At 48.1% G+C, this 24,707-nt stretch overlaps 1 protein-coding gene across 1 annotated transcript in view; it reads left to right on the top strand.

Annotated features, from left to right (window-relative positions):
- LOC115110584 (uncharacterized) overlaps positions 1-23,993 on the top strand; it is a 33,122-nt gene extending 9,129 nt beyond the window's left edge. The window contains 7 exon segments of the mRNA XM_065006742.1: positions 6,638-7,354; positions 7,712-7,799; positions 18,933-19,159; positions 19,354-20,788; positions 20,878-21,418; positions 21,420-22,743; positions 22,746-23,993. Coding sequence (XP_064862814.1) covers positions 6,733-7,354; positions 7,712-7,799; positions 18,933-19,159; positions 19,354-20,788; positions 20,878-21,418; positions 21,420-22,743; positions 22,746-23,017 — 4,509 coding nt within the window. The 5' untranslated portion in view covers positions 6,638-6,732 and the 3' untranslated portion in view covers positions 23,018-23,993.
- The last annotated feature ends 714 nt before the right edge of the window (positions 23,994-24,707 follow it).

The following is a 24,707-nucleotide window of genomic DNA, read 5'->3' on the forward strand; positions in this document are numbered from 1 at the left end:
TTAGGATATCTACTTTGTGCATGACAAAAGTAAATGCCCAATGCAGCCTGTCTACACCATGGGCCAGTCTGGCATGATATGGATGCCAAAAGTTCCCGATGATAGAATTATGCCTACATTTATGAGAGTTGTCCAGGGGGAGATTTGTCAGATGTTTTGAGTCATTTGAAATGCTATTGTCCTGTAATTTCTATTTAAGAAGCCTTTTGACCCAAGGCCCAAATGCCATGTCAATTTCTGGGTAAAGGCTAGGTAGAGTTTTATGTGGTGTTAGCCCAGCTGTTATTTTGTTGAAAAGCCCCGGTTAGCCCTGGTGGTGTTGACAACCTGTGAGGGATCAGATTCCATCTGGAACGTGCCTGCTCTGCTTCAAACAGGAGGACATAATCCTCTTATGGCCAGAGTCAGTTCCAGTAGTGAGTGGCTGCTAGAGAGCTGGAGCCTCAAGGGTATGTTTTGCTGTCCCATCCAGATGCCTGCCCTGTTCCTCTCGTCCTGTCTGGTGTCATCGATCCAACCCACCAGATGGCTCTATCTGGCCTAATGTCATTTACCCCCTGAGTGGAGTCTGTCAGTGGGGACACTGCCCATTTATGGAGAAGGACCTGCTCTTCAAGTGACACATTACCCTCTCCTTCAGTCCCTCCACACCAGTCTCACTGGTGGGTAACCCCCAGGCAAGGGACCCCATTAGTGGAACAGGTCCCTGTCTGCCTCTCTAATGCACTGACGCTTCTCACCGTCTGAGTAGCCCACATCCTCACTTTCTCCCCCACGATCAATATCTGCATGGTCAAGATCACCCCCACCCCGCTGTTCCTCTCAGTGGTCTACTGTAGGTAGACCGTGCGCTGTTGGGACCTTGTTTGTTGTCGGCTCCGTCTCTCCATTGTTGTGATGGAGCCAGGTCTTTTTGTTTGGTTTCTGGGACACACTAGGCCTCTGTCCTGGGCGCTCTCTCTCTCTGTGGGTAGTCTCTGGGCCGGCGTTGGAGGACAGTCGGCCTGATCGTACAGGATTAGCAAATCTCTTTGTTCAGGGTTAACAAGCTCTGTCATGTGTTAATCTCCCTGTCCCCGGGGGGGCGAGTCTCCTGAGGCTGGGAGATGGGTGACGCACGCTGGTAAAGTGTGGGTAGTGTGTGTGTTTGGGACCAGCATAATCACTTGATAGGTCCGGAAGCAAAGGCATGTGATGTAGATAGTACCCTTCTCTCATTTGAAGTCTCTACCAGTCGTGCCATAGCGGTACAGACTCTAAATCTGCTATTGGCTCCTACTGAACTTTTTTAGAGCACAGGGATTAGTCTGTCACGTCACATGGTTCTGTGATTCAGGTGTCTGTCACACAAGATGTTGCCTTGACTGACACAGGCAGCAGACCAGTGAACAAGAGAAAAGCATATTCCTGAACTGAGTTTACTTTGTCCAATGTCTGTTACCAAGACCATTGAGTTGTCAATAGAAATGATAAGGTTGAAACCATGGTGCATTGTAGGCTATAGCCTACAAGCAGCAGATTTGGATCCTGTCTGGGGAGTTGTGTCCACAGCCTCATTTTGTCGGGCATGTCCTGACGTCACCGTCCGAGAAGGGCCTCACAATCCCATCTCGTCTCCCTCCTACATCGTGTCCAGGGAAGGAATTCCGTGGAGAGGAGTCAACTTTGTTTGGAAAGGTTTGTTTGTGTGTGGGGCATGGGGTGGCTTCCGGACCTTTGGCCGGGCCTGTTTGGGAATGTGCGAGCCGCGATTAGTGTCAGGGTGATGAAGGCAGCACACTGACTCAGCTGGGACAGTGTCATGTGTGTTTTGTGCTCTCCTTTCTTAGCTGGGCTGCGCACCGCAACAATCAGTCCCTCAGTCTCTTGGGTTCTTGTAGATAGCCGCCCCAAGGCTACAGAAGTGTATAATGGTTTCTGTTAAAGCAGAGAGAGGGACGGTACCATGCAGGGAAAGCATCCTGCTGATTGAGTGGAGAGATGAACTGGTGTGTACGGTAGTCGCTGAAAGGGACTATGATGATGGGTATGGTGTTATGTAATGCTTTTATGATGATGATGATGCTCATGACGTCTCTTGAAGCCTTGGAAAGCATGTATTTTTGGATGGGATCTATTGTAATATCCTGAATGACTTTTAATCACACTTGCAGATTTGTCATTCTCTACAATGTATTAATTGTACTTTGAAATGAATGATATTAGTAAGGCACAGCAGCTGTTCAGGGTTTAGTGCCAAGATTTCCCTCTGAGATGATACATGATGGAGCGTATTAATGGGGGGGGGTTGTAGCTTTTGGAGGCGGTGCTGTTAGTTTCTGTTTTGGGCCCTCTGTAGCGCCCTCTAGCACTCCTCTGTTTCCCTTCTCTTCTTTTGTATCGGAACCATCTGCACCAACCCCAAATGAAGTTGTTGCCATGGGTCTAACCTTTTATTCTTTGTGTATCTTGTCTAAGACTGGTAGTACCACCCATTCTGGTTTCAGCTGCGACTGTTCAGCTGTTTCAATTCCCCAGACTTGCTTGTGGACTCGATGCTGCATCGTTCAACAGAATGTTTCATGTGTTCTGATCCTCAACGCACCATGTCTGGTGTGTATGCCTGTCCTCCCTCAGAGGAATAATGGAATGCTGCAGGGTGTCTGTTTTAGAGTTGACCTCTGGCTCTATGCCAGCGCGTGGTGCCTCAAACATTAATGTTCACTGTAACCTATTGGAATGTTAATTTCAAATCTTTTAACTGAAATGAACATGTTTGCGTGGAACATAAACCTTGTGGAACTTACTTCAGAGGTGTTGAATAAGAGCAGTGGTTTCTAGATGAAGACGCCACACAGTCTCAACATTAAACTGAGAGATGTTCTGTCAACACAGGCACCAGGGCGTCTTAACACTGGCCGAGGAGTAAAGACACCGGATCCCAGTGTTGGCAGCATGTGGTGATGAATGTGTGTTGATGGGTTCAGAGGCCGTTAAACTGGCCTCTTCAAACCAGACTCCCGACCGTTAACTCTTGAATCCTCTCTCTGGTGCCAGGGTTATCAATTCTATCATTCAGGCATTAAGGGAAGGTTAGGAGAAGCACACCAAACTGATCTCCTGTTCGCTTGCCCCGGCTTCCTTCCGCTACAATCCTCCCATTGACGGCTATTTACAGCTGACCCTGGGGGACATGCAGGCACAGAGAATGTATGTACACACAGCAGTGTACTACTATTGCGGTGGCGGTTGCCATTGCTAGCTATTCATAAGTGCCGTTGACCGCTGTGATTTTCAGTAGCCAGGCTTTTGTTCCTGGCAAAGGGAGGCCCTGATTAGACATGCACACACTGGCCACCAGGAGAGATGACATTAAGTTAGCGTTTAGCCCACCCACTCCTGCTGGGGACTTTCATTGGGAATTGGAACATGTATCATTTACGCCAATAGGTTTTTGTTGACCGTTTTATCAAACAAATTGACCTAATGCCCCAAAACACAGCCATACACATGCAAATGCTTGTATAGGTGTACACACAGAGCCTGCACAGTTTTTTTAAATGTCAAAGTGATGATTACCGTTAGAATATGTTCATGACCTGATTGGGAGTCCCATATAGCGGTGCACAATTGGCCCAGCGTCGTCCGGGTTTGGCCGGTGTAGGCTGTCATTTGTAAATAAGAATTTGTCCTTAACTGACTTGCCTAGTTAAATAAAAAATTCTGAGGGCTCCTCAAACACATGTCTAGACAATCAGAAAAGCTGGGATCTCCCAGTGCTGTTGGAGGCCTGCCAGATATCAGTATAGGCCTGTATGTGTCTGCGGTGTGTGAGACACACGGAGGCAGGTTAGTTTACATTGAATATGGCTCTTGGAGGATGATCATACTATGCCCAGCTGGTGTTCTGTCATCAGCTGCCGAAGGGCATTAAGCGTCTTGTCTATGATTGATTAACAGTAATGAGATAACGGTGTGTGTGTGTGTGTGTGCACGTTCATCCTATTGTTTGGTTTCTCCTTGACATGACCGTGAACCCCTGCCCTTGGTGGTGTGTATGCGTAGTATTTTAATGACGTGTGTGTGTTCTCTGTATCTGTGTTGCTCATCGGTGAGGGTTGTCGAGAATGTTATGTGAGATGCAGTTTGATAAGATGGAGCCGCTGTTTGGGAAGATATCGAAACCATCACTGTCCAAAGGACATTTAAAATAAAAAAAACGCTAACTTATTTATCTTTCTGAACCTAAGCTAACAATGTATAAATAAAAACATGCAACTCTACATGATAGTAACAACAAATATGTCTGTACTCCTCTTCCTCTCTTTATTGCTTCCCTAAATAACAATGAGTTCTCCAGACAACATGGACAGGAAGTTGTTCCTCTCCTCTTGGGGGGTGGCGAGCGTCCTTGGGGTTGTGATGCAGCTGGTTGACCCTTGTCATCTTCTATCTAGGCTGCAACTCACATCCTCTAGCCGTTTAGCAGCCGACAGCTTCTGATATCCCACTCCAATGAACAATGTATTTCAAACACACTACCATCTGTGGAGAATCAGCTTGAGATGTTTTATGAACAGGGAATCCTAACGCCATCCATCTCTAATCAAGCATATGACTGCAAAGACCATCCAAAAATATTTCACCAAAGACAACTACAACATTGCAGGGTTGTCCAAAGTGTCAAAATATTGCCAGTGCCAACACATGTATCATTGGGCGTAGTTGTATGTTCCTTACTACATAGGGTGATGTAGACGGGGCGAGGGCCTTAGACTAGAGCTGTGTAATTTCCCAACTGGAGGAAAAAGAGCAGAGCAGTGTTCCTCTGGCTGAGGGCTGGAGATTTATCACCACAACAGAGCAGAGCTGTTCAGAAACTGCAGGAATGGAACCGTTCAAAACACAGGATGGGGAGGTAGAGGGAGCAAGGCACCGATTGGATTTGACTTGATTTTTTTCCTAGTTGAGTTGTCAGGGCTATTGACATGTGAGTCCCTGGTGTCAATCTGGAGTTGGATTTTGTTGTTGGTTTTCTTTTTGAAGGGTTGGAGAAAGGGCAGGCGTCTGATGTTAGTGTAGAGCTCTGTTCTAGGCAGAGCAGCATGGTGTGAGGACCTGGTTCTTGAACAGAGCATCTCTGTTGGGCACGGTTGCACGGTTGCTGTTGCTTTCACTTGCATCCAACAGACACCTCACTCCAAATGTGACTGGTGTGTCACTCAATTAATCTGATTGCCCTGTGTGCTCTGGCAGGGCTCTCTCCTCCCCCGCTCACTGCCACTGTGTGTGTGTGTGTGTGCGCTACTTGCGGTATGGACTTCTCCCCGAGGGCTTTTTATCTCTCTCCCTCTCTCTCTCTCTTACCCTCTGGCCTTGCTCAGCTGCTCAGGCCATCTGTGCGAACGCAAACAGAGAACAGAGGGGTAGAGCGAGTGCGAGGGTGGGGGAAGTTGAGGAAAAGGAGAAAATGGGAGGTTTGGCAGGGGAACGAAGGAAAGCACAGTAATGTATTTAGTTTTAGAGGATGAGTAAGAGATGAGAGCAGAGAGAAATGGGGGCTGTGTGGGGTGTGGTTCCAGGAAGCTGACAGTATAAAGACTGACTCTCCTGGAGAAAGGAGGGGGAGCAGCAGATATGGGTATGGGGGAGAGAGGGGCTGAGAGGAAGTGGAGAGAGGCCTTCTAGAGTCGTTCCAAGCTTTGCAGACTGTATCCCCTCCTGTTCCCATGCTCCTCAGGCCAAGCCACTTTCTCTACCTCGGTGTTGCTTCACCGTGGAGCCAAGTCTCCTGTCCTGTCAGACTACTGACTCTTTACGTCTCCCTGTTATTAGGCCTCTGCTCCACACATCAGGTCTAACCTCTCCACCCTGACGGCAAAGCATCTGTGTTTATGCTACTTCCCCAGTGCGACTGCCTGCTAGTCAGGTCTTATGGCATTGTTGACATGCATGTCTTTTCCTTTACATCTCCTTGTGAGTGGTTTGGTTCACCACATCTGAGTGGCGTGTGGTTCCTTAGCTTTGCGGTCTTGTCTGATGAACTAGAGCATGTTGTAGAGAGAGCTCCTTCCGACTCTGTTTGTTAGGAGTGGAAGGGATTTTTGCGATTTCCCCTCGCTTCAGTTAAAGGATGGCTTGTCTTCCAAACTAGTGGGTCTGATGCTGCTTCTGTAAGTAGACCTAGGATATAATACACTCATGTGCATTCTCTGGCTTGTTAATGTTTAAAAACAAGATTTGCTAGCTCTGTTTTGCCTTGAGTTTGTACTTCGAACAGAATGTGTCTACTTTTTAAATTTTTATATAGTTGTCCCCTATCTCTTCCCCCAGAATATATTGTCACACGTATCGTGTGTGTGTGTGTGTGTGTGTGTGTGAGTTCCCTCCAGGGTTGTTTAGCAATGAAGCTCGCTGCAGAATGGCACACCCTGTTCTGTCTGCTCCTAATCTGTTAGGATCATTGACCTTAAACATGTTTTCTCTACATTCAAAACAATATTTTGGCGTACGCTGTATGTAGTGTTTGTCTGTATATCTGTCTGTAGGAAAGTCTTTATCTGATCCCTCTGTGGCCTGTCTGCTGATATGAAGGCTCAGTGTCATGCATGTCCAGTCTTGTTACAGCCTGACGATACTATTCTCTTCTCTTTGCCAGATCAGACTCCACCATCGCCTGAGTGCAGTTACCATCTTCAGTCTCAAGCTCTCCAGCCCTCCTCTGTAGAGACGGACAGCCAGGACTGAGGGGAGATGAAACCGGATGGGGTTGCCACGGCAGCGATGGAGCCAATGGAAGCACTGGATGCCGATCCGGTAAACGAGTCAGTTGCGATGGGAGAGGAGCCTAACCAGGCTGCGCCGGCACCACAGACTGAGGGAGTTGGCCAGCAGGGAGAGATGGGGCAGGGTGAGCCTCAACCAGAGCCAGCCCAGGTGGCCCCCACCAAGACGGGGAACAGCAAGGCTGCAGCAGACCCAAAAGCCAAGACCAAGGCCCCCGCTGCTAAGACGAAGCCTGGGACCACCACCACAATTAAGACCACGACCGGACCAGGGTCTCGACCCAACACCGCCCAGAGCCGACTGACCAATGGGGTTTCCAAGCCACATGCCAACGGAGTGGCCAAGAAGACCACCACTGGAGCCCCAGAGAAGACTACGCCCAAGAGGCCCGTAGGCACAGCCGTTGCCCCTACCACTAAGACCACCGCCAAGGTTGGTGAGAAGAAGCCAGCGGGCACCACCCGCCCTGCCTCGGCTCCTGCTGCCACCAATGGGGTGAAGGCCACCACAGGAACAGCAGCAAAGAAGACACCTGCCACGCCAACTAATGGTGTCAAAGCCACCACCACCGCTGCTAAGAAGCCCACAGGTAACATTTAGAACCAGTCATTTTCACTCACTGGAAGGTACGTGAAGCCTTGCATTTGTAATCAGTTGCCAATTGTCTTCTGTACACAGCAAATGTACATTTTCCCTGAGGCAAAGTATGACATTGTACTGTGAATGTTGGCATACAGCACATCTAGATTTATTCAGCTGAAGATGTATAACACGCTGGAATGACTGCAATAAATATAGAAATACATTGGCCTGGTTCCTCATGAAATAAATGTTATGACGTAAATCATTGGCTGCGTCTTTCAAGTGAAATAATCTTACTCATGTTGTATATCTATCTCTTTGTCCTTCCCTCTCTTCCTCACCTTCCCATATCTCATCTCCCCAGCTCCCCGGCCTGTCTCTGCAGCTACCACCAAGCCCAGCACTGCCGCTGCTCCCAAGCCTGATAGGCCCCCTGTTTCCAAGACAACCAGGTAGGCCAACCATTGGTGTAGAGCTCGTAGCCCCTCCCCTGGGGAGAGACTGTGAGTGTGTAGATAACAACATTAGTAGGCAGTAATTGGTCCTCACTTCAAGCTTCCTCCAGGCAAAAGCTGATTATCTGTCTACCTAGCTGGGCAGCCTTTTGTTTGATGCCGACGTCAATTCACTGTGCAATACATGTGCAACTACAGCAGCAGTAATGAATTGTTCTAATAAATTCAGTGTAACGCTCCAGTTGCGACTGAGAAACCAGTTGCTTCGTTTGGGAATGTTGCCGGCTGAAAGGGACTGGTTAAAACACTCTGGAGGAACAGGCACAATGTCCCTACACAGAGAGGGGCTTTAAGAAGTCCTCGGAAGTAGGCCAGCAGTCACTCTGAGCCAGGTATCGCAGCGCTGTTTTGGGTTTGCAAATCGCATCCAGAGATTAGTCTGCACCCCTCAGAATAAATAATAACCAACTCCAGGAGACGGACCAGGCTGTTTTGGACCTCTGTTTGGCAGTGAGTAGAATCAGGTCAGATTAGGCCCAGACAGTACCTGAGTCACGCTGTGTGGCGTTCCAGCAGAGACACGCGTAACCCCAGGGAGCAACACCAGAGAGTCATGGGCTGCGGCGAGGTGGCTCAACAAGCCTTTTGTCTGTGAAGAGGGGGGATGACCAGGGATGTCCTAAGGTGTCTGGCTGTTCTTTGAATAGGCCCTCACTCCCCCTGCCCAACCCCCCCCCTTTCCCCTTCTGTGTTGTTTGTGTACCAAGGGAACTGTGGTCTCTTACTTTCATAGTTCCTTACTTTTCATAGCTCCCCTTCCAACAATCTTAACAGGATCTAGCGAGTACATACCAGTCAACAGATAGCGATTTTAGCTTCTTTTTTTTTGCGAGTGCGACAATCTCTGGTGAAGTTAAACTATGAGGTAAGTGAGGAATTTAATCCATGCATTACGGAACACAACAGTGAACTTTGCGTTGTGCAACATATGGCTGAGGGAGATGGCTTGGAGGCTGATGGGTGCAGTGAGCGTTGTGTACCCAGCCAGCCTGCACTGGAGGGGTAACAGACTGTGACAGGGTCATAAATCTCTGCTGTAATTAGATTTAGCCCTTCCTGCTCCCTCTTTTTAATGCATGTCTGTATCAGATGAGTGTATGAGTGCAGAGTGGATACGTTCTGGCATATCAGACACCGCCTGTCTCCCTGCTCACTGAGACCGCTGACTCTCACACACAATACTCATTTTGTCCCTCAATTTATTAATGTTCACTCTTTAGGAGATTTTGTTATCAGACAGAAAAGATTTGAATGCCAATATATATCTTTTTTTTTTACGATCCTACAGCTACAAATGGCCTAAATCTAATTTGACTGAATCACATCATTATGGCTGTAACAATTATAGAATAATCAGTAGGCTAAATGTCATGCAAATGGCCATGGTTGTCTTAATTGTGAATTATTTTTTTATAAAAATGTTATGAGCTTGTAATGCATTTTTGAAAATGTCCTACGAGATACTTAATGAATATGACACTGCTTTGGTGACACTCCCGTCTCACAAACAAATGGTTTTTAACTGAGACATATATTTGAAACGTTTGGACATTGAAGTTTCTGCATATTATTATGATGCATCTACATGACCCTGCGTTCCATGGCAGCGATAATAGCTCCCCATGTGCAATGTTGACCAATAGCAATTCATAGAATTTTCTGAATTTTAAACAATGCTATGCACAAGATTCCAAATTCTCATCATGAATGGATAAATTAAATGCTCAAAGGCATTAACATGGTGTCCATTTTAATAGTTATAAATATGGGAATCTGGTTTTGACCTCTTGGAACGTCTCTCCCAACCATGCTGTTTTGCTCGTAAAATGATTAAGCTACCAACTTTACCCAATTCATGTAAAAATAACAAACTGCTATTGGGTCAACTATCTGGTACAAAACATTAGGAACACCTTTCCATGACACTGTCCAGGTGAAAGCTGTGGTCCCTTATTGAGGTCGCCTGTCTCCTCCCTTTCAATCTGTGTAGATGAAAGGGAGGAGACCGGTTAAAGATGGATTCTTAAGTCTTGATATGATTGAGACATGGATTGTGTGTGTGTCCCATTCAGAGGGTGAATGGGCAAGACAGGCCAGCATCCCTGCGGAAAGCTTTCCACAGTCCATGCCTGACGAATTGAGGCTGTTCTTAGCGCAAAAGGAAGGGGTGTTCCTGATGTTTTCTACACTCCGTGTGTACTTGAATATGAACTTGAATCACCCTTCGCCTAAAATGACGATTATGATGATTATTTTGTTCCTGGATATTGCTCCTAATTGTCGGTTACACAATTATATAATAATTGTAAAAGCCCTATGCATCATGGCTGTTTTGGTTCCGTTGACATTTATCAAGTCCGGTCTGTTCTGTTTGTCCTGAAACTGTTATGCTTTTTGTTCTGTTTTAGTCTCACTGCTCTGACCCCCCTCCAAACACTAGATCCAGTCTGCTGGTGACACATCTCAGATTGATTCTGAAGTTCAACCTCAAGACTTTGTCGGTGGCAGCTGAAAATATGTGTGTGAAATGAATAGTCTGCAGCAGCACACGATTTCTCAGTATTCCACCGCTCCTTTTACAGTAGCACTTAATACCTGTCACTACTTCCTGGTTGGTGGGTGTGGTAGAGGTGTGAACACTATTTGGCCGCGATGTGTGCTGTGTGATGAGGTGTGCACACATTTGCTCAAGCCAACACTGTTGTAGGGCTGTTGGTACTCTCTGTGCGTGTCTGCTGTTTGATACTGATTGCCTGTATAATGTTAGATCTACAGCTTGTGACAGGAAACCTTTGGGTCTGATTTAGTGTATGCTGAAAAAGAAGTCATTATGTGGTGTTGGACACAGTGGGTGGTGTGGGGGAAGGTATGTGTGTTTTGAGAATAGTTGAGATGACATCATGCAGTGCCTGTCATTGCTCATTGGGTGAAGGTTTGCTTGCATGCGTATGCTAGTGTCGTATATGCTGTGCAGGCCTGTATTGCTGGGAGGCTGTGTATGTTGATCAGCACGCTGTATGTGTGCATGTAGTCCAACAACAAAATGGCGCCAATGATCGTTGCCCTGTTGCTAGCACCTAGCCAACTTTACAGTCTAATGTGTTATTTTTTAAATCTTTTTTATATTTTATTTATTACTTCTGTTGTTTTTGACTTGACTGTTATTGATTAATGTACTGCGTTGAGGAAGCTAGCACAAGCATTTCACTGCACCTTTTATACCTGCTGTACGCTGACAAATACATTGTTATTTGATGGTAGAGGTCGACCGATTATGATTTTTCAACACCGATACCGATTATTGGAGGACCAAAAAAGCCGATACAGATTTAATCGGACTATTTTTTTTCCCATTTATGTATTTTGTAATAATGACAATTACAATAATATTGAATTAACACTTATTTTAACTTAATATAAAACATCAATAAAATCAATTTAGCCTCAAATAAATTATGAAACATGTTCAATTTGGTTTAAATAATGCAAAAACAAAGTGTTGGAGAAGAAAGTAATATGTGCCAATATGCAATATGTGCCATGTAAAAATGTGTGCCATGTAAAATATGTGCCATGTAATAAAGCTAACATTTGAGTTCCTTGCTCAGAACATGAGAATATTTGAAAGTTGGTGGTTCCTTTTAACATGAGACTTCAATATTCCTAGGTAAGAGGTTTTAAGTTGTAGTTAATATAGTATTTATAGGACTATTTCTCTCTCTACCATTTGTATTTCATATACCTTTGACTATTGGATGCTCTTATTGCCAGTGTAACAGTATAGCTTCCATCCCTCTCCTCGCCCCTACCTGGGCTCGAACCAGGAACACATCGACAACAGCCACACTCAAAGCAGCGTTACCCATCGCTCCACAAAAGCCGCGGCCCTGGCAGCGCAAGGGGAATAACCACTCCAAATCTAAAAGGGAGTGACCTTTGAAGCGGCATTAGCGCACACCCAGCTAACTAGCTAGCCATTTCACATTGGTTACACCAGCCATTAGGCTTAGGCTTGAAGTCATAAACAGTGCTGTGCTTGCGAAGAGCTGCTGGCAAAATGTGTCAAATTATGTCAGAATTACGTAAAATTCTGGCAAATTAGTTCGCAATGAGCCAGGCGGCCCAAATTGTTGCATATATCCTGACTCTGTGTGCAATGAATGCAAGAGAAATGAGACAATTTCACCTGGTTAATATTGCCTGCTAAACTGGATTAGTAGTTATAACTAGTGATTGTTTTTTATAAGGCGAGTTTAATGCTAGCTCGCAATTTACCTTGGCTTCTACTGCGTAACAGGCAGGCTCCTCGTGGAGTGCAATGGTTAGAGCGTTGGACTAGTTAACTTTACGGTTGCAAGAATGGATCTCCTGAGCTGACAAGGTGAAAATCTGACGTTCTCCCCCTGAACAAGGCAGTTAACCCACCGTTCCTAGGCCGTCATTGAAAATAATGTGTTCCTAACTGACTTGCCAAGTTAAATAAAGGTATAAAAAAAAAAGAAATCGGCGCCCAAAAATAACAATTTCTGATTGTTATGAAAACTTGAAATCGGCCCTAATTAATCGGACATTCCGATTAATCGGTCGACCTCTGGTATTTAACCAGTATGACTGGGAGTGTAGTATGTAGCTGAACATGTTGCACGTCATGGCTTCAGTAGAGTATGTAGCTGAACATGTTGCACGTCATGGCTTCAGTGTAGTATGTAGCTGAACATGTTGCACGTCATGGCTTCAGTAGAGTATGTAGCTGAACATGTCTCACGTCATGGCTTCAGTAGAGTATGTAGCTGAACATGTTGCACGTCATGGCTTCAGTAGAGTATGTAGCTGAACATGTTATGACTTCAGCTGAACATGTTGCACGTCATGGCTTCAGTAGAGTATGTAGCTGAACATGTTGCACGTCATGGCTTCAGTGTAGTATGTAGCTGAACATGTTGCACGTCATGGCTTCAGTAGAGTATGTAGCTGAACATGTCTCACGTCATGGCTTCAGTAGAGTATGTAGCTGAACATGTTGCACGTCATGGCTTCAGTAGAGTATGTAGCTGAACATGTTGCACGTCATGGCTTCAGTAGAGTATGTAGCTGAACATGTTGCACGTCATGGCTTCAGTAGAGTATGTAGCTGAACATGTTGCACGCTGGCTTCAGTAGAGTATGTAGCTGAACATGTTGCACGTCATGGCTTCAGTAGAGTATGTAGCTGAACATGTTGCACGTCATGGCTCAGTAGAGTATGTAGCTGAACATGTTGCACGTCATGGCTTCAGTAGAGTATGTAGCTGAACATGTTGCACGTCATGGCTTCAGTAGAGTATGTAGCTGAACATGTTGCACGTCATGGCTTCAGTAGAGTATGTAGCTGAACATGTTGCACGTCATGGCTTCAGTAGAGTATGTAGCTGAACATGTTGCACGGCATGGCTTCAGTAGAGTATGTAGCTGAACATGGAGTAGAGTATGTAGCTGTCAGCTGAACATGTTGCACGTCATGGCTTCAGTAGAGTATGTAGCTGAACATGTTGCACGGTAGAGTATGTAGCTGAACATGTTGCACGTCTTCAGTAGAGTATGTAGCTGAACATGTTGCACGTCATGGCTTCAGTAGTAGTATGTAGCTGAACATGTTGCACGTCATGGCTTCAGTAGAGTATGTAGCTGAACATGTTGCACGTCATGGCTTCAGTAGAGTATGTAGCTGAACATGTCTCACGTCATGGCTTCAGTAGAGTATGTAGCTGAACATGTTGCACGTCATGGCTTCAGTAGAGTATGTAGCTGAACATGTTGCACGTCATGGCTTCAGTGTAGAGTATGTAGCTGAACATGTTGACGTCATGGCTTCAGTAGAGTATGTAGCTGAACATGTCTGCACGTCATGGCTTCAGTAGAGTATGTAGCTGAACATGTTGCACGTCATGGCTTCAGTAGAGTGAACATGTAGCTGAACAGGACATGTTGCACGTCATGGCTTCAGTAGAGTATGTAGCTGAACATGTTGCACGTCATGGCTTCAGTAGAGTATGTAGCTGAACATGTTGCACGTCATGGCTTCAGTATATAGTAGCTGCTGAACATGTTGCACGTCAGGAGTAGAGTATGTAGCTGAACATGTTGCACGTCATGGCTTCAGTAGAGTATGTAGCTGAACATGTTGCATGTCATGGCTTCAGTAGAGTATGTAGCTGAACATGTTGCAGCCTAAAGGGCTGAGGAGGATGGATGCTACACAGATGAATAAGTCATATGTCCCTGCTGAGCCTCGTCACTGCTAGGAGGGCATATGGAGATGAGTGAACGCAGTGAGGGGGTGGGGGATCTAAATAGAACAGCAAAGGATGTGTGAGAGGGAGAAGGACCCAATGCACATTATACAGGACCCCATACACACTATACAGGACCCCATGCACACTATACAGGACCCCATGCACATTATACAGGACCCCATGCACACTATACAGGACCCCATGCACACTATACAGGACCCCATGCACACTATACAGGACCCCATGCACACTATACAGGACCCCATGCACACTATACAGGACCCCATGCACACCATACAGGACCCAATGCACATTATACAGGACCCCATGCACACTATACAGGACCCCATGCACACTATACAGGACCCCATGCACACTATACAGGACCCCATGCACATTATACAGGACCCCATGCACACTATACAGGACCCCATGCACACTATACAGGACCCCATGCACACTATACAGGACCCCATAAACAGTGCATTGTTGGGCCTGTATTGAGTAAGGAGCGTTGGTGTTCTATGAATTTGGAGGAAGCCATGAAAGGCTAGGAGAAGAGGACATGGGTGGTGGTTCTCTCTCCCTTGTCCTGCTGTACTAAACTGTAATAGAGCAGTAGGCTGCCAGTCGTGTACAATATGAAGCAGGCCAGTTGTGCAGGCTGTAAATCTCCTCTCCTGCTGGGCTGTGGGTGTGACAGGCAGACCACTCTGTGACGCCATGGTTTTATGGGAGGTGCAACAGCAGACCTAATCACCTAAAGTGTGTGTGTGAGCTCATGCTCTAGATGTATGGCAGACGTGATGGATGTTGCAGAGGACTCTCTGGGAAGGCAGTGGTTCTATAGGCTTCTGCTTCACCACAGTCATACAGGGACCTGCATCGTCACCCACCCAGCAGGCTCTACCTGCTCTTTGTTCTCTCACTGGTTTCCTCTTTGTCCCTCTACTGCTAGGAGATGGAAACCATTTGACTGTTACTCGACACCTCAGCTCCATCTTCAGTAGGTTGACTGTCCTTTTGATATATTGTTATTTTTAAATGCTATTTCCCTCAAGCAGAACCAACCAAGAAGCCAGCTATAACTGGTTCATCAGGTTAAGGCGGCACCCTGTGTAATGTCTTATCCTTTCGCTCAAAGCCCCTCTTGAGTGCTGCTGCGGCAGTATAAGGGTCTCTCTAGCTCCAAGGCAACTAACTACCTGGTGAATTTCTCTGGGAAATTGCAAGCAAAGGACTGATACCTTTTTGTTCCTGGGTTAGAGTGAGATTTATGTGGGGTTCCCATATCTCTGAAGCCCTGTGTGGATGTCCTGGAGGTAGTCTCCTCCTTTTAACCAGGGTAAAGTGTCCCTCCCAGTCTTTCTGCTGAAATAAAATGGCATCATCTATAATATGCCAGCTGTCTCCCCGGGAGGAGGTCCGTCCCCATGGTAGCTGGCTCTCTGCTGTTTGCTCTGCTGCAGGGGAGGCACTAGCCTTGCTTATGCATCTCATTGACTTAATCGTAGCCCCACTTTGATTTGCCACCCGAAGGCACACAACCTTTTTATGTTAACGCTCCACATCCGTAAAGTTCCAGAATCCGTAATGAAACTAAAATGCTATATTTCAAAAACCCCAGGCGACTTTGGTGGACTTTAATTGTCTCTGCGCTCATTTTTTAAGCTTCAGTGAATTTCTATGCTTTATCCCTACATTTTTCTTTAACCCCAATTTGTGATGATGTTCCCAATGGCAAGGCCGTTGGCAAGTTTGAGAAACGATGCACAGCAATTTTCCTTCATTGTGTGCAAGCTATTAGACTCTGATCAGGAGTCTAACATGATCAACGCTGCCTCAGTCATTTGGGTGACAGTGAACTTAATTAGAGAATACGGGAAAAAAATAAAAAAGCTTATAACAATTCAAGTATCATTGCACTGTAATGCCTCAGTGGAGCCTTTTCATTGTGCCTAACTGCCGAGAAGCATGTATTAATTTTGTACCACATCCTGTCTGTCTGTTTATTATTGTTCGGCCATGCCCCATTATTCTATAACGGCCGTACTGGCTCCTACAACAGCGACCGGACCGATTTGAGAAGCTGCAGTGATAGAAGGTTAATGACGTGTAATTGGATGAGCGTTTTCTCGCTCCCTCTCTCCTACTGCCTTTGACGATAGCCCGCTAATCTGCCTTGCTTCCCTACCTAAACGGAGTCATTTTGGATTAGCCATATTCCTTTCGTCACACAGATTAAGATAAATACTCTGTCATCATCTCTCCTGCATTCTCTCTACCCTCTATTCAGTTTGTCCTGTAATTATTTTCTAATCTTTAATTCCATTCTTTTCTGTTAGCACACACTTTTTACAAATCTCCTAAACTTAGAATTTTACCACGTTACTTTTCTTTTTAGTGTGTCCTCACTTACGTCTAGACCTGTCAGATTGATACCTGAGGAAACCACAGTGAATGTCACGTTCTGCTCGCTCGGAGTTAATCAGCTGAAGGGCCAGCCAATTAAAAGCTCTTCTCCTGGACTAGGTTATCATGCATTTTATTAGAGGAAAGGGCCAGTTTTTGTGATGCAACTCTGGATAGAAACAATGGCCTTTTTGTACCATGACCTAGCCTGTTTATGCTTCATAAGAAGCCTTAGTCTAGACGTCACCACACCAAACAAATTCATTAACATGAGCTTGTAATCCCTCTCATCGTTAGAGTAATAACAGGCAGTCTCTTGTTTTGGTACAACAGGGTCATCAGCTGCTTCCCTCCCTCTTCACCACTCTTCATTCTCTACCTATGACAACTCATACTGTACAGGGTCATCAGCTGCTTCCCTCCCTCTTCACCGCTCTTCATTCTCTACCTATGTATGACAACTCATACTGTACAGGGTCATCGGCTGCTTCCCTCCCTCTTCACCACTCTTCATTCTCTACCTAAGACAACTCATACTGTACAGGGTCATCAGCTGCTTCCCTCCCTCTTCACCACTCTTCATTCTCTACCTATGACAACTCATACTGTACAGGGTCATCAGCTGCTTCCCTCCCTCTTCACCGCTCTTCATTCTCTACCTATGTATGACAACTCATACTGTACAGGGTCATCAGCTGCTTCCCTCCCTCTTCACCACTCTTCATTCTCTACCTATGTATGACAACTCATACTGTACAGGGTCATCAGCTGCTTCCCTCCCTCTTCACCGCTCTTCATTCTCTACCTATGACAACTCATACTGTACATGGAAGGAAGCTGTGCATGGCTGTAATCCATTGCTAGTGTCCAGTGGACGTCATGTCGTGGCTAGATGTTACCAGACAGGCTGTGTGTTCCATCAGGCATATACTTGACAGGCTGTGTGTTCCATCAGGCCTACACTTGACAGGGTGTGTGTTCCATCAGGCCTACACTTGACAGGCTGTGTGTTCCATCAGGCCTACACTTGACAGGGTGTGTGTTCCATCAGGCCTACACTTGACAGGGTGTGTGTTCCATCAGGCCTACACTTGACAGGCTGTGTGTTCCATCAGGCCTGACAGGCTGTGTTCCATCAGGCCTACACTTGACAGGGTGTGTGTTCCATCAGGCCTACACTTGACAGGGTGTGTGTTCCATCAGGCCTACACTTGACAGGGTGTGTGTTCCATCAGGCCTACACTTGACAGGGTGTGTGTTCCATCAGGCCTACACTTGACAGGCTGTGTGTTCCATCAGGCCTACACTTGACAGGCTGTGTGTTCCATCAGGCCTACACTTGACAGGCTGTGTGTTCCATCAGGCCTACACTTGACAGGGTGTGTGTTCCATCAGGCCTACACTTGACAGGGTGTGTGTGGCACTCTGGGTTTCCTTACCGTGTAAAAACCTGCCGGCGTTTGCTCTTGTACAATGAAATATGCTTTTAACACCATCCATAGTTCCAACAGGGATTTGAGCAAGTTATTTCAGTGCTCCATCTGAATTAAAGATGAACATGACCGCAGCGATCTTCCCTCTCCCCGCCGCCGATGCTAACTCTGTTCTTTATTTAGAGGCGGTGGTGCAGTGCAGCGTAGGCTAACGAGATCTCACGACTGTGTCACTGCATGTCGGCTACTTTGCACTGGCCTGACGTGGAAGCTACTTGACCAGAGTGCACATTACCCTCATGTCAGGAGAGGTGGGCTGGATGTAGCAGGGAGGAGGATGGGGGTGGGCTTGGCAGTTGGGGGGGCTCCACTCTGTATGTGTGGTGTGACTCTTCTCCCAGACTGCACTGCTTCAGATGCCTCAGGGTGATGTGGGGAGGGGGTTGCTGGGTTGACTGGGTGAGTTACTGTATTAGTGCCCTGTCGGGGCCAGCCACTCCAGGCATTGAAGAGATGTGGAGTGAATGGAAGTTGACTCCTCTTCGTCCTCTCATGTTCTTGTTGTGTTTTCTCCGTCGTCACTTGGTTTATGACCTGTCTGTGCTGTGTTCCTGAGGAAGTCTAGTGTCTGGCAGGGCTGTAGAAGTGACTAACAGAATGACTTGTGAATACAGTCGACAGGGCCTCTTGCTCTGTGATTTATGGCCCAGGGGTTACCAGCATGTGGAACTCGAGGGACCAACGTTCGCTTGACGACGCAAAAGAGTCTGTTTAAACATTGGTGTTTGTCACTTTATTTGTATTTAAATATATAGCCCTCGCAGTCATGTCTCCATTTCAATATTTTATCACCTCTACAGAAATACTGGTTCATGGTGTCTGGTAGATGACCCCCCTGGTTTGAAATCCGTTCTCAGTGATTCTGACCCCACCGCTCTCCTGTTCTCCCTCAGGCCTGCCACTGCTGCTCCAGGATCTCGCCCTGCCTCTGCTGCAGCCAGGCCAGCCACAGCCAGCACAGCCAAGAGCTCCACATCCACAGCCAAGCCTGGCACCCCCACGGCTAAAACCACCTCCACCACTCCCAGACCAGCCTCTGCCAAAGCCGGCTCTACAACACCCTCTGCTGGACGGATCCCAACATCACAGCCCTCAAAAACCGCAACTCCCATCAAGAAAGGTAAGAGGGGACATCAGTTTTGGTTCAATTTCTTTTTTAATTACAAAGGTTTAAACTTTTTATTACTAGCATTACACTGTTACATTTTTCAAAATATATCTATATTAGATCATTTGTTCATCATAATTAAGTTTCCATCCAACCCTTGTCCTTTTCCTCTTCACAAACATCTACTTGTTATACTCTTCCTCCAGATGTTACCAAATCAGCCACCAAGAAGCCTGCAGCGGCTCCTCTCACTCGCACCTCACCAGCCAAGACCACCAAACCTGAGACTCCCAAATCAGCCTCCGCATCCAAGCCAGACTCCACCCCCAAGAAGCCAGCTGCCAGCAGCAAGGCCGCAGACACCAAGAAGACGCCAAGCAAGCCCACGCCTTCAAAGGATGTCAGTGCTGGCCCCAAGACCCCTAGTAGCAAGCCAGCAGGGAAGGCTTCCACCCCTAAGAAGACTGTGGGCAGCAACACTCCCATGGCAGTGAAGCGTGGCCCCAAGCCCACGATGGCGGCAGAGCCCGCGACTAAAGAGGGTCAGACCCAGGACGCCGCTGTTGCTGCCACCATATCTGCAGCTGCCTTGGCTGCTGTGGTCTCCATAGCAACCTCGGAAGAAGCAGTGGTGGCTGCAGTCCCAGAGGAGAAGGAGACGGTGCCCCCTCAGGCCAGCCAGCCAGAAGAGGCCCCAGAGGCCTTTATCTCTCAGCTGTCAGCTCAGCTGGACCTGGTCCTCCTGGAAGAGCCAGCAGACACCGTGTCTCCCCTGGGCACCACGGTCATGTCTCCTCCATGCTCCCCCATTGGGCCCATGTCCCCGGTCAGGGAGCCCCAGAATGCCTCTGCTCTGCTGGACATGCACGTCCAGCCAGAACCCAGTTCCCAGAACCAGTCTGCCATGGCTCCACAGAGCCCGGTCCAGGAGGAGGTGATATTCCAGGCAGACTGCTGGGCCCAGAACCAGTCTGCCATGGCTCCACAAAGCCCGGTCCAGGAGGAGGTGATATTCCAGGCAGACTGCTGGGCCCAGAACCAGTCTGCCATGGCTCCACAGAGCCCGGTCCAGGAGGAGGTGATATTCCAGTCAGACTCCTGGGCCCAGAACCAGTCTGCCATGGCTCCACAGAGCCCTGTCCAGGAGGAGGTGAAGGTCCAGCCAGATGAGCAGCAGGAGGACCTTCTCATGCCCTCCTCTTCAGCCCCTCCTGCATTCAGCATAATGTCTCAGCCCATGGATGAGTTCACCTCAGAGGTCCTGGTCTCTCCCTCTCAGGACCAGGAAGAGGCAGTGGAGAAGGCAGATGAGGAGATCAACGAAGATGATGATGATGAGGAGGAAGAGGAGAGGACAGTGGGCAAGCCGACATTACTGTTGGACATGAGTAGCTCTCAGCCCTCAGAGGAGACCAATCCTGCAGGCTTCGGTGGTGCCACCGGTTGGCATGGGGATGACGTCTTGTCAGGGATGGACTCTGAGGATGTGAGCAGTCGCCTGCAGGGGTCATCAGAGATTAGTAGCACCCAGCATATGGGCCTGCTGCAAGGTACCCAGAGCTCCGACGCCCTGGTAGACTCCAGCCTCAAGGGCTCCGATGGAGAAGGGGCCTTCATGGGCCTTCATCCGGCTCCCCCAATGTGGAGAGGAGGAAGATGAAGAGGGATATGAGGATAGGAAAGTGTGCAAGCGACATCACTGTTTGACATGAGTAGCTCTCAGCCCTCAGAGGAGGCCAAACCTGCAGGCTTCAGTGGTTCCTGTCCAACGATGAGGAGGAAGATGAAGAGGAATATGAGGATAGGAAAGTGTGCAAGCCGACATCACTGTTTGACATGAGTAGCTCTCAGCCCTCAGAGGAGGCCAAACCTGCAGGCTTCAGTGGTTCCACCGGTTGGCATGGGGATGACCGTTTGTCAGGGATGGACTCTGAGGATGTGAGCAGCCGCCTGCAGGGGTCATCAGAGATTAGTAGCACCCAGCATACGGGCCTGCTGCAGGGTGAGGAGATCAACGGAGATGATGATGAGGAGGAAGAGGAGAGGACAGTCCTGGTAGACTCTGGCCTCAAGGGCTCAGAGGGAGAAGGGGCCTTCATGGGCTCCCCCAATGTGGAGACCCTGTCCATCGATGAGGAGGAAGATGAAGAGGAATATGAGGATAGGAAAGTGTGCAAGCCGACATCACTGTTTGACATGAGTAGCTCTCAGCCCTCAGAGGAGGCCAAACCTGCAGGCTTCAGTGGTTCCACCGGTTGGCATGGGGATGACCGTTTGTCAGCATGGGGATGACCGTTTGTCAGGGATGGACTCTGAGGATGTGAGCAGCCGCCTGCAGGGGTCATCAGAGATTAGCAGCACCCAGCATACGGGCCTGCTACAGGGTACCCAGAGCTCCGACGTCCTGGTAGACTCCAGCCTCAAGGGCTCCGATGGAGAAGGGGCCTTCATGGGCTCCCCCAATGTGGAGACCCTGTCCAACGATGAGGAGCGAGTTGATGATATGGATGTGAGCTCAGAGCGGGCAGTGGACCACCAGAACGTGTGTCAGCAAGAGGATGAGGAGGATGATGATGTGGAGATGCCCAGCGAAGGGGTGACGGAGAGTGGACTGGAGAGCTGTGGGAATGCAGATGAGGATGACTACACAGAGGAGGACCGTTTGGATAACCTCAACCGTTCGACCGTCCCACCTTCCTCAGCCTGGGGTCAGACAAACCCCTTCACTGACCCCTGGGCCCAGCCCCACCTCTCCTCCCCCCACACCGCCTCCAGCCCCCTGTCTGACCACGGGGCTGACGGCCCTGAGACGCCCACCCAGTCCTCTGCCCAGGCCTGGTTGGATCTCAGTGCCCCCTCTCTGATGCTCCAGTCAGAGCAGCCCTCAGAGCCCCAGACTGCCCCCGAGGAGATGGAGAGCTCTTCCCCAGTGGAGGCCTCTGCCCCCCCAGGCCCCCCTGCTGTGGGCATGTCTCAGTCCAGCACCCTGAGTGGCACGGCCCTGGCCGTCCACAGCAGCAGTGAAACCAGCACTCCCGAGGAGCTCCGTGACTATGACAGCAGCTCCGGGGTGGAGTCACGCTCTGACAAGCAGCAGACTCCCGTGCCATCCAATGTGCAACCTGACCTGGAACAGGACTTGGGCATCCATCTGGAGCGAGGTGACGAGGAGGAGGAGGCTGAGACGCTCCCTGCTGACGAGGTCCTGGGAACAGGCCCTCCTACTGCCCCTGCCTCTGCCCCCTCCTCCCCCTCCACCTCTGGAGACGAGGCCAGCGACATGGAGGGTGAGATGCAGATCAATGACCCAGATGTCCCCGTCACCATGGATGACAGCGCTGAGTTCGACAGTCCACCCTCCGCCCGTATCCTGCCTGCCCTGGAAGAGGATGAGGAGGTGGTGGAGGCGCCGGCCGGAGGAGAGGAGGAGGACGGGGGTGGCGGCACACCCCAGTCTGCCAACTCTGTGGCGTCTTACGGCTTCGACTGCACCATGTCCAACTCCAACGCCCACTCCACTGCCGAGAGCTGCGGTAAGAGTCCCGGCATCTTCTCCCTGGAGAACGAGGACCAGTTGCCCGAGGAGGCCAAGGACCCTCTCTCATCAAGGAGCTGACCCTGCCAGCAGCGGCCGCCCAGTCAGAGGAGCTGCTGGGAGGCCCTGTAGACCTGCTGCCCCTGGGCCAGCCTGGGGACCAGCACCACTACATGCTGGGGGGGAAGATGGATGCTGACGACCTGGAGGTCAACACCCTGGAGGACACCCTCCGCCTGGGGCCCCAGCATGCCGGGGAGGCCAGCGAGGGCCAGCCACCCTACTACTCTGCTATATGCGATAAGACTGATAGCTTTCTGGCAGGTAACGTATAAGTCCCTACCCCTGGAATGCACCTTCTCCCTCGCACCCCTCCCCCTTGTTGTTCTTAGTTTTTCTCTCGAGGTGGGTTAGATGGTTTAGAAAAACAAGCAAATGATGGTAGGAAACAAAAGGCAAGGGGAATGAAAAAGACTGTAGATCAGTGAAGCCTCCCTCTTTCATACTACTATTATGGTTATGAATGTATGGCACTACTTTATATGTACACTAGCTACCATTTTCTATTAGAATGTTCTTTTTAAGTAACACTGCGTACTCCGTAACCCCTGAGGGGGCATTGACTGACTGGTCCGTTGGGACAAAGCTCTTATAAGAAAAGGAGAATGGACTCTACCTACATGTGTATTTATCCTATTGTTTTTACCAAACAAATGTCAGTTCTTTTGTTTTTGTACTTGTTTTGTTGGAACCCGGTTCTCCCTCCCCTATGTACACGCTCCATTTGATCCTGCACCGTAGAGATATCCTACTCTTCTTTTTTTTTTTTTACAAGTTTGTCTTGTTTTCAACACCATTTTAGTATTGAATAAAGACTAGATATTTAAACATGGCTTTCCTCACCTTATAGTTTTGTTGAGGTCGGTATGGGAGTGTTCAATTTGAAGTTTGTCTCGTTTTAATTTGCGCTACAGGAAGTTTGCCTCTCCCTGCATAGATTACCATGGCAAGTAAAGTTGTCGTGTACGGTGTTTTTTGAGGCATCTGTTTTAAGTGTTCATGCCTCTTAGTTGATCGTTTGTGCTTCAGAACCAACTAACAACTATTTCTGGGGGAAAAACCGTGCGTTCCTCTGCATTTTAGAATGCTTTTCTCACTGAAAACGCTTTTAGTGATATTGCATATTCCAACTTGCATGTACTAACATTGAAATTGTATCTGATTAAACCATTATACAGTAGGGTTGTTCATAAATGAATGGTTCACGCTAAGTAGGTTTTTCAAAATTCCATTAAACATCATTGCAAGGCACGTTCCTGTTTCTTGTTATTTCCCATTAGCGTAGCATGTCTCAATTGTCAGTTTTATGTATTTCAATGACATCACTGTCCTCACCATGGGAATCACTTCCCATCAGGAAGTGACGTTTTATCTGTGGAATGGTGTTGATGCGCAATGGAATTTTGGTTAGGAGGCAATCCACCTGGTGTCCCATACCCTGTTTTCCAGCATGTATATGTTTCTCTCTGACCTCCATGGATTCAACGCAGACCAACACCACATTTGTAAATGTCCTTGGTAGGTGGTAGTCCCCAAACAGACACCAGGGAAGACTCCTCCTCCTGGGTCCCTTTACTGTATGTCCTGAAGGTTTTAAATCCTCTTCCTCTGCGACGTGAAGCTCAAACCTGCCTGTATCCTCCCGAATGCTCCACCCAACACACACACACACACACACTGGCATTACCCCACACCCACCTGAATGTGGTGGTTAAGAAGAAGCGGATGAGAGATCTGCCTGCTCCTGCTCAACCCAGACAAGGAAAGCCCTTGGATCCCTATGTTTGTCAGTCCTGAAATCAGAGCATCCCTTGTTCCTTCTCTCCTACCTTCACCATTATGGTCTTCCTAAAATAAAATAAATGCCAGATTTGGTGTTTTGCCCAGTAGGCCTATCATGAACATACAGGCGTCTCATGATGTTGCTTTGGGAACGCTCTGTTGCATGTATAGTACTGTATGTGT

The sequence above is a fragment of the Oncorhynchus nerka genome, linkage group LG21 (genome assembly GCF_034236695.1).
Source record: "Oncorhynchus nerka isolate Pitt River linkage group LG21, Oner_Uvic_2.0, whole genome shotgun sequence".
NCBI classification, from domain to species: Eukaryota; Metazoa; Chordata; class Actinopteri; order Salmoniformes; family Salmonidae; genus Oncorhynchus; species Oncorhynchus nerka.